Below are 11,228 nucleotides of genomic sequence, written 5' to 3'. Positions count from 1 at the left end.
ATGATTGACATGATCACAGGAACTACGGTACTCACACTATGAGGCAAACACTTACAAATAGATACTACGGTGCTTCGAATAAGATGAACTCACATGGCACCAGCACAAATGTGCCTACCCGCCTCCTAGTTACCCCGGCACTCACAGTGGCTGGAGCTGCTCCAGTGCGGCTTCCGACATAAAATTAAAAGGCGGTATAACGCAATTGAAGCACACTTTTCGTACTCATTTCTGCAGTTAAAGTATTTAGGGCCTGAAGAAAAAAAAACTGTGGTGAGCGCGCACCACAGAGGAGCGGGGGTAAGGGAGTGAATACAAAGAATTTCACCCATGCACGAAAACCAAAAAGATTTTGTGGACAAAGTTGCATAAACAATTTAAACAAGCGTTTTGATTATGTACATTTCAACCGCCAATTTACACCTGCCTCTCGCTCTTTGACCACCTCTTCCCCTCCCTACTCCCCTCCTCTGCAACCGGGTTTCCCCCTGACTTTCCTTCCAGCTCCACCCATTACTCCCTTTCTCCTCCGCCGACCCCACCTCACTACAATTAGCTGCTCTCTCGAGAAGCACAGGTCGGCCCTCTTCCCTCCCCCTCCCTTGTAACCTCCCCTCCTATTCCTCCCCCCTCACAGTATGTCCCTTCCCACATCACTTCAGCCTTACCACTAGCCAATACGCTCCTCGTCCCATCTGCACCATCCCGATTCTCCAATCTCTTCTCCTCCCCCATTTTCCTGCCCATCACCCCCCTTTTTAGTCCACCTCTCATCCAACCCTCTCCCCCAGTGAGCTTTCCCTATGCTCCCCTTATCCCTCCTCTCCACCCCCTCCTCCCCTCATTATTCACCCCGTTTTCTCCACAATCCCACTGCATCTCTCTCCTCTCTCCTACTCCTCCAGTAATGCTGCACTACTCCCTTTCCCCTCCTAGTAACCCTTTCCATTTCCCTCCCTCGGGCCCAGCAGAACCACTTCCTTACCTCAACTTCCCTTTCGCTCAACCCCCCTCACTCTGCCAGATGCCCGTTCCCTCACAGCCACCTCTCCTAGCTGACAGGACCTCCACAACCACCGCACCTCTTTTCCTCCCAAACCTCCTATATTCTCATGACTCCACACAGGCCTCCCCTCGCCTTCCACCCTACCGCCATGTTCCGCACCCCTCTCCCCCTAAATTTGTCCTTAATTCCTCTCCCTCTTGCAACACCAACAAAGACAACTCTCCCTTAACCTCCGATTCACTAACTTCCGCTCCCAACCTCCACCTTTCCCCACTCATGAACCCCACACCCCAACTTACCTCCGGTCCCCCCACCTCTCCCTGCATTCCACCCCCCCTTGTCTCAATCGAGCCACCCAACCTCCCGTGCTCTGCCTCATTCTCACTGGAAAATATGCTAGGCTCTCTTATCACCTCCATCTCCCAACTTACAGCTGCCATTTCACTCTTATGCTCTAAGATCTCTACCCCTATAAGCATCTCTACTCCTTCCCAACTTCCCAAGAGATGGACCTCGCCCCCTCACCCCAATACAGCCAAGCCCAACCTGTTGTCTGAAAACTTCTTTAACTCACACAAGCCCTTGAACGCCACCCTTCTTCAACAGGCATACCCTAGCAACCCCACTATCTACACTATTCCGACCATCACCTCTGTCAGAACAAAGCATCCACCTAAACCCTCCCGAGCACCCCCGCATAAGTACAATATCCCGATCACCCTTCAGAGCCCAAGTGCCCCCGTCACCAAAACAGTCCTGACAGAGCTGCGCTGCATGCTTCACAACTGCAGATCTGCAGTAAAACACAAACTTGAAATCTCCGATACCATCCCCCTTCACAAGATTGACATGCTCTTCCTCGCAGAGACTTGGTTCAAAGATACCTCTCACTCTATATTTGATGTCCTATTACCCAGAGGCTATTCTTTATTTAGGAATGACAGAACTGACAACACGGGGGAGGTGTTGCAGTCATCTTTAGAAACGCCCTCCAACTTAAGACCTCTCCTAACAGCTCCTCCCACACCTTTGAATGCCTTTCTCTTGAGCTACAATTGCAACGCCGCTCACCCCTCAGATTCCATGTCATTTACCACCCGCCTCGTAGTGGCCCTTCGTTTATGGAAGAACTCACTGACTTCATCAGCGACCAATACTCACGAAGTGACTTCAATCTCCACTGGGGCGTACCGCAAGACTCCTCTGCGAACTCACTGGCCACCTTCCTCTCTGCAAACGATCTTATCCAACACTGCACTGAATCAACACACTCTAAGGGCGCAATCCTGGACCTTGTTATTTCCAAAGCAGGCATGCTTTCTACCACTACCCCAATTCATATAGATTGGTCTTACCAACTCCTCATCCCATTCTCTCTTCAACTTTCACACTCTATAACTCTTGGCCAACCCAAGAGGGCCATCTCATGGTTCCGTGATGCCAAAAATATTGATGACGGTCCCTTCTGTGAATCAGCTTTGTTATCACTTCCAAGGCTAGACCCGAACATAGATGTTGACAAACTCACCTCCCAATGCCTCACAGTTCTTGCAGCTGAAATTAATAATGTCGCTCCACTCAAAAGCAAAAGGTTAAGGCCCACTCCCTCAGCACCTTAGTTCAACAAATCCCTTTATGAGGAAAGGAAGCAGTTAAGATTCCTGGAGAAACAATGGAGGCAAGTGCCCTCCACTGACAGTTTGGCCATGCTTCGCTCAGCAAGATCCAAGTACCACAAGCCCATCTTCCTTGGGAAAGCTGCGCACTTCAAAACCCTCCTTGACTCCGCCAAAAATAGACCCAAAAAACTTTTCGATCTCATCAAGATTCCTGACTGCTCTCCCCCAACCTCCAAGGTGGATGATTCTACAAAGAGAGCAGCAGATTTCGCTATTTTCTTCGATGAAAAAGTGAAATCACTTGTGGATCAGGTCTCTCAACCTACCCCGCCAGAGGAGTGCAAATCCTTAGCCATTTGGCAGAGCTTTGACCCCATATCTGAAGATGCCCTTCTCAAGTGCATACGCGAAACAAAGCCCTCCAACCATTCTCTTGACCCTATCCCCAGTGCCATTGCCTTTGACTTCTATACCCATTCCCTTTCCTATTGGACCACTCTGATCAACCCCTCCCTCTGGCAAGGCTCCCTTCCGGCCTCCTTCAAAACTGGGCAGGTCATCCCTCTGCTTAAAAAACCCACTGCTGATGCGAATGACCTCAACAACTTCCGCCCCATCACTAACCTTCCCTTTCTTGCGAAGGTCACAGAAAGATGTGTAGCAAAACAACTCTCTCGTCATATCAAGGACAATGATCTTCTTGACAATTGTCAGTCCGGCTTCATTCAAAACTGCAGCACTGAAACAGCCCTACTGCAAGTGGTTGATGACGCGCTGACGATACTCGATTCAGGGGGGTCCTGTCTTCTAATTCTCCTTGCCCTTTCCGCAGCCTTTGACACTGTCAATCACAACACCCTCCTCAATATTCTTCAACAGAGAATGGGCATGGAGGGCACAGTGCTTAAATGGTTTGCATCCTTCCTTTCTGACAGATCCCAAATGATCAAAATAGCGAACAGTCTTTCATCTCCTGTGGCTGTAGGTCAAGGTGTTCCCCAAGGCTCTATACTTGCACCCACATTGTTCAATCTCTATTTAGAACCACTGGGAAATCTCCTAAGCAAATCCGGGATTCACTATCATCTCTATGCAGACGACACTCAACTCTACCTCAAGGTTGCCTCCACTCACGATCTCTCCATCCTAAGCTCCACTTTCGACTCCATTCAAAACTGGATGTCAACTCATCAACTGATTCTGAATCCCTCCAAAACTGAATTCCTCCTCTTCTCCTCCTCACTCTCTCCTCCCCCGGTTCAATCATGGATGGATCAGATGAATCTGCTAAACAATAATCCCATCATTGTCAACAGCGCAAAATCCCTTGGTGTCATACTGGACAAAAAACTCAATCTAATTCCACACATCAATTCCATTGCAAAATCTTCTCGATACCAACTGCGCCTTCTTTGGGGAATCCGTCGCTTCTTCCCGGAGCAGGACCTTATAACCCTGGTGCAATCGCTGGTCCTCTCCAGACTAGACTACTGCAATTCTCTTCTTACTGGCCTCCCCAAATCCCACTTGTCCCCACTTAAGTCTGTTTTCCATTCAGCAGCTCGTTTCATTTATGGGGCCAAAAGAAGCGATCACATCACACCGATGTTATCTACCCTCCGCTGGCTTCCTCTAGAGGCTAGAGCTATCTACAAGACCGCTTGTATCACCCAGAAAGCCTTGCACTCCTCCTCTCCTCGCTACCTGGCGAATAAACTGAAACTCTCTGGAGGCTCTAGACCCTCACGCAATGCGGAGAAGCTACTGCTTGAACCTCCCACTTTCAAGAAGGAAAGAACGATGGCCCAATCCTTTTCAGGCAACGCAGTGAGAATCTGGAACTCCTTTCCACCTCAGCTCCGGACCACCGCCTCCGCCCAGGCCTTCAAAAGGGACCTCAAAGTTCTCCTCCTCCAGAGACAGCTCCAAAAGTAACTCACATCCCCTCTGTTATCTGAAGGAAGACCTCCCACTACTGAAAATTTCTTCTTTCCATGACCATGGAAGTGCCTTCCCAGTGTGTTCTTGTGGTTGGAGTGTTTGCCTTTTACTGCAGTATTATCCATGTCTTGTGTTTGGTACCCTCTTGCAACATACACTCACCACGTTTGCCCTTGTAACACACGGTTTTCTACCTCTTTCATGTTTTTACCTTTGATACTTGCACAAGTGCCTCCTTCGCCTACGTAACGTTTGTTCTTGTGCCTGAGTGTCTAGCATATATTGCAGTATTATACCTCAAATTATACTTTGTTTTCTCTTGTAACCTGCACACTTGTCACTTTTTTACTCTTGTGCACTTTTTACTACCTCATGTATTTTTGGTTGCTCACAATTTTTACTACCTCATGTATCTTTATTTGCTCACAATTGTCACTGTACCGTATGTAACTTAACGTTTGCTTTTGTAATCTGTTCTCGTGTAATGTTTTCATCCTGTATCATTTCTGTTCCTTTTGTGAAGCGCTCTGACACCTTCGGGTAAAGTCGGCGCTGTATAAAATTGCATAAATTAAATAACCGCACCCCCCGGGGGCCAAGTTCAGCGGCGCAGCCCGCATCCCTGTGATTCCTCACAGCTAGAGTGCGTCCGGCGGGTCAAGAAGGTGTTGTGTCTGTTTCTTTCAAGAGGTGCCAACGCAAAGGCCACAGGCTGCCTACACGTTCAGGAACTGAATCAGTGCGCTCGCTGTCGTCACCTTCAGGGAAACCCTCATTGTTATATTTCTCTCTTATCAGATACCCATAAAAAAAGCAGTAAAAAGGCTCAACGGAGTAGACGTCAGTATGGGGAAATAAAAGAACGAGGACATTACAGACAAGACGTCAGGCTTCGCCATGAAATGGAACCCAAAAAAAAAGAAACGCCGCGAGTGGTGCGCGCGCGCCACTGCAGGCATATGTCTTCAATTATGGCGCCCGTGTCGGCACAATAATATAAGACATATGGACTTTGGTGCGCGTAACAGACACCAATAGGCCAGGGGCGGAGCTACGCAACCGCCTATGGCCTATTGCGCGTTCTGTTTAAAAACAACACGCACTCAAAACCCAATCAAAATGGACCTAGGAAATAACACGCACGAGCTGTGTGGAATTTCCAGGTCCATTTTTAAAACCCCTGCAAAAGGGCTTTTTGCTTCACTTCGCTTGCGAGACCTAAAAATGAGGAGAAATAAAATAACGTTTTCTCCTTTTGCGAGGTGTAGGATTCTGACACATTCCCAGCTTTACAAAACATTCTAAATCTGGCAATGTGTCAGGTTCCATGGATGTTGCGTTTGAATACCCACAGCAACACCCATGACACACTGAAATGCCTGAAAGAGGCCCCTATTTAACAAGGCCATGAAAAAGCATGCAGGGTGACTTTAAGGCCCTTGTAAATATTGGCATGCCTATTGCGCTGCCGGTGCATCAAATAAAATGACACACCCGCGGTGCAATGGGCTTGTAATGACGCCCAAAGTATTTTAAATAGGATTTATGTTTTAAAATAAAGAGTCAGGAATGTAGTGACATGCAGGGGGTTAACGCCTATGGGGGAACAGCGCCTGTTTAAAACTGAAGTATAAGATATAATCTATATTGCATATAGTATGTTGCACTACATTGTCGAGGTTTAATATCATTTAGCTACAAAAGTACTTCAGACACTGTAGATTATATTTTAGCCTGGAAAGATCTGCGAATAATATATTTGTTGTCTACATACTTAGCTGTACACAGAAATTGCAAATTATTTTTAAACTAATTGTCATTATTTACCATGTTTTGGTTTCTGAATGCTAGCCCTGGCTCATATGTGCTGGTTTAATGCGTGTTCATATGTAATGGCGGTATTTCCACTATGAGATAAACTTTGACTTGAGTAGACTAGTCTAAATTATGATGTTTTTTTCTTTCAAATTAAAAATGAAAGGCATGATCCACAGGGTGGCAGCACTGATCATGAAAGCTAGGCCCAGACACTGACAATGGGCCAAGGAGGGATATAAATGAAAAAAACAATTCGCATCCTCTCACTATTATCAGTAAATAAGAGCAGGCTATCATATTGAACATGGTTAACATGGAACATTTTTCAACATTACAGGATTCATGAAAGGGAAACATCGAATCAGCTACATCTTTTTGGGATGATTTCATCCTTGTATACCATCGTCGCCCATGCAATAAAACAAGAGATTCATTAATTCAAAGTTCTCTGTAGTTCAAAGAATAACGATTTATTTTGTTCAACAAAATGAATTACGCTTGCATACAATTGTTTAAAAAGATTTTTTTTAAAGAGGAAATTAATAACAAAGTGAGAATGTTTCCTCAGTGTAAGACATGTTTTGACGTGAGCAGAAACAGTAGATTTCCCTATAAGTGCATGTGCAAGATAGATATTCTAAAAAGAGGTTACAGCATGTTTTAACAAATATTCATAAACCTCCAGGGCTCGTGTTAAAGTCAAATAAATTGAATAAACTCGTGAAATGCCTTTTCTATTCACACACTCACTCACCAATGATAACATGGGCTGCCAGCTGCTCCATTTCACTAGTTCTTGAAGCTGTGACGACGTGATATCATGCATCTGTCATGGTTACTTTAAACAAGGACTTACTTGAATTATTCTAGATGGTATTTGTTGAGAATTGTAGACATCTGTGTAGGTAACGTAAGGGTAGTAAAGGAAGCAAACCTGAAATGATCTCAGACCTGAACCTAATAAACAACACTTTTCCCTCAGGACACGCATTCATTTCATATGACAAGTCTTACAGTACTGTACTGAAAGAGATGCTTCATGCCTCCTTGGACCTGAAGAAGCCACCGTGATTAATGAATTGCTCTTCCATGATCAATTATCACAGAAAAAGATATAACTACACCAAAAATGAATCCAAGCACTTTTAAGTGCGTGAATCCACATTGGCAAAGCTATGAGATATTTGACGTGTTAGATTCATGAAATAATCCTTAATCTAAATCAAATTGAGGACACATTTACCCAGGGAGTCTTTCTGCCACAACTTTCCAGAAAGTACTTCATTAGATGTAGGCATCCTAAGGCAGTGTGGTTCTGATCCTTGTGGAGTAAATCTAAGTAATTGTTCCTGGGAAAAAGTTAAGTTTACTTCTGCATCTGGTTGGAATATTTGGGTCTTATACTCTTGCCTTTTTTTCTGCAGGGTACATAAATTATGCCTTATGTACCATGCAAAAAAAAGGCAAGGGAAGCAGACGTGGCTAAGAAGCTATTATAGGAAAGAACAAATAAGCCTGCTACATCTGTAAACATGGTAGAAGTGATGCCAGCTAGAATATTCTTCATAGCAATTGTGTCTGTGTAAAAAACATACATTGGAAACCACCTGAATCCTGAAGAAATCTTTTGTAACTGGTCAACGGCATTTCTACCAGGAGTTAATCTGTCATTGATTATTATGCGGGATTAGTGGCTTGTCATTATGCTAATTTGGGTATTAAGGCACGTTGTAGGTTGATAGTAAATGCAGACAACAATTGTCAACATGCTACATAATGGGACAGGGACTAGATTTATCTTTAACGCTTTTTTAATGATGCACAACTTAAAATGACTTAAAAGTGACTGTGTCAAACTGCGGCGTGAAATATATTTTATATTTAGCTAAATCGCATGCAAAGGGCTCTCTGTAATTTCTGTCTGGGAGTTTGTGCATTCCTAGCTTGTTTCTTAATCCTTTTATATGCCCTTGGTGAATTTGGCTGGTGTATTCGATGTGGATATAGGCAGTGTCCTTCGATACAGGATCCTACAGGAACTTTATTTACATAAACAAAATGTATAACATTGCAGTTTACCTTAACTTAATGATAATCTTTATCCTGAGCATGCCATTTCTAACAGAAAATGTCTGTTGACAGTAATTAGTCATAGCCTACCAGTTGTGGATGTATCAGCGTTAGATTTGGGGATCATAAGTTCCAGTTCCACAGTATCATAGAATATTACGGTGCAAATCTTTTGCAATTGGAATGTTTAATCTTTGAAATTGCTTTTCTAACAAAAATGATACACGTGTGTCAATCCAGTCACAAATTTGATTTTAGGCATTCAAATGTTAGACATTTTTTGTTGATCTCAGCACAACTTTGATGAATCATTGCATTTACTATTTATTTTTAAAAACAGAAAACAGTAGCAACATGATCATTTGCATAAAACATTTGCACCTATTGTATAGATCGCTCTTTTTAAATTGCATAGGAGCACAAAGCCATGTTCCGTCGCTTTACATTGAATGTACAGAATTTGGCAAGCCATACATATAGGAAAAGGTGATACGGTTGATTAAAATTTGGACATTGGCTACCTATTTCGGAAGTTATAACAGGCAGGCAGTTGCACTGGATATTGAGGGATGTGTTACATTTCTGACTTACACAAGTTCCTTGTAAATTTGTATGGTGAGAAGGGGATTTGACAAGGCTAATACTTCAGAAAAATTCAAATCTTCTTCTAACAATGAATGTTATTCACTGTTCTAGAATATTTTGGAGTTTCTTACAGAATTTTTACAATTAACAAAGGTAATAAGTTTTTTACAAAAAAGGATGCATCATATCTCAAATAGTAGTGAGCAACATTGATCCGAGGCGATTACTTGTAATTTCCCAGCTGTATGGCGGAGCGTTCATAGATGCATCTGAATGTAGATGGCTGGATCTCCCAGTACTGAACAGGATTGCTAAAGAGACTCACTCCGGAGTAAGATGCCTTCTTGGTGTTGTATCCAACAGGGCAAAAGTCATTGATATCAACTGCAGCAATTTTATTGTTATGAAGGTAGACAACCTGCAACAATATAATCACAAGACCGTGAAATGGGGATAAAGTGAGCATCACAGTGAACTAGTAACATTGCAGTAATAAAGATGTTACCGAAGTTAGCTAAACTACAGATCACGTCATATCAGCCATGCACATAGAATACACTCCCATCAACCCATTGCCAATCCGAGTAGTCAAGGGTTCACCATGCATATAAACCACTATATACGTTTTATAGTGCAATAACACACTATACAGTACAACTATTTCTAATGAAAGACCTATTTAGCATTGTTTAGTGATGGCATAACATAGAAAAACTCCAGACCTTTGTTTTTACTTTAAGAAATCTGAACGGCTTATCAAAGGTAGGCTTTCACGGTGCACATGTGGTTAAAGAATCACTTTCTGGCAGATGGGTCCTGGTATGTATTGTGCACTACAACCCCACTGGGCAGCATTTCAGATTACCACACATTGGGACTCTACCACCCATTACACATTTAAGTTGCAAACAGTGAAGTGTTGCCTTTGGAGTGAGAGAGATTTCCCCACTGAAATGACATCCCGCCTGAGGTGGCTAATTTGAACTGAAGGATGCTTCCACATAAAAAGTATCCCTCTTCCTCTAATCCACTTCTTGATGTTAGTGATAATGGAAAAAAGGATTCCACCACACAGATTTAGAGAAGCATATTGCTTGTGTAAATATAGTAAGTGAAGTGTGTGTGTGAGTGGGGACCAGCGGGTGGCTATAAGACCCATCAGAAGTGAGGACTACCACTCCCATGCTACATAAAGTACATCTTAAGCAGCCTCCATGCAGCACCACCACAATTGTCCCAAAAATGCAGCAGAGTGCAACAAACGGCCTAAAAGAAGGGCTTGCTGCTAATTAAAAACATTCACCCAAACAACACAATATTTTGTTCCATCGATAAACAAAAATCTATGAAACAGGGTTAGAGACCAGAGACATCCCATCCACATTATGGAGGGAACTTATTGGGCCCTTTTTGTCGGGCTACAGAGTGTGGCACACTTCTATTCAATGGTTTCATTTCCACCTAGATCTCAAGCAGAGTTAAAATAATGGCACTCAATGAAATAATTATTGGCAAAACCAATTGGTCTGGCTTTTCCAGTGAATGTTTTGGCACTGCTAATGCTTGCGGATCACAAGCATTGTTGGAGCCAATACTAGTGGGCAGTCTTCTTGGAATTCAGTGTTTTCTATTGTTTAATGTAGCTATACACCGTGCTCAGTTTGTGAAAGAAAGTGCAGAAGGTTAAACGTTATGTTAAGAGGCCACACCCTTCTTCCTCCACTATTACCTCTCACTGCCTGCAAGAATACCATCCAAGAGAGTTACTAAACAATGGGTGAACCCAAAAATCCACCGGACCTGGGTTAATTACAATATAGAATGAAGTGGTACCAATGGAAATTAACTCAACATATAATCCAAAATCACCTTTAGTAAATCAAATTTAGCAATGTATTCATTTTTGTAGAGCAACATGTTATTCAAATTCAAATAGCAGCACAAATGTCTACTTAGGTATGGAAAGGTGCTCCAAAGAAGGAACTGGGAGAGTGCTCAAAGGATGTTAGTTGGTGAGGGTTGGCGAAGAAGGAAGGGAGATGTGCAATAATTATATACATCAACAACTAACAGTAGCCTATCCAGCCATTATGAAGGCATAATATACATGAAAGACCACAGTATTTTAATGTCACAGTAAATCAATCTCTGTTGACTGTACGTGGAAGCAAAAAAACAACCATTGACAT

The 11,228-nt window shown here is 43.2% G+C and overlaps 1 protein-coding gene across 1 annotated transcript in view; it reads right to left on the bottom strand.

Annotated features, from left to right (window-relative positions):
• Positions 1 to 6,821: 6,821 nt before the first annotated feature.
• DCN (decorin) overlaps positions 6,822 to 11,228 on the bottom strand; it is a 390,395-nt gene continuing 385,988 nt past the window's right edge. The window contains exon 8 of the mRNA XM_078674259.1: positions 6,822 to 9,457. Coding sequence (XP_078530385.1) covers positions 9,263 to 9,457 — 195 coding nt within the window. The 3' untranslated portion in view covers positions 6,822 to 9,262. The remainder of the gene's footprint in view (positions 9,458 to 11,228) is intronic.

This window comes from Lissotriton helveticus, chromosome 1_1, assembly GCF_964261635.1.
Source record: "Lissotriton helveticus chromosome 1_1, aLisHel1.1, whole genome shotgun sequence".
NCBI lineage: Eukaryota > Metazoa > Chordata > Amphibia > Caudata > Salamandridae > Lissotriton > Lissotriton helveticus.
The sequence above is the reverse complement of the archived record's forward strand: the minus strand, read 5'-3'. Positions and strand labels throughout refer to the sequence as shown.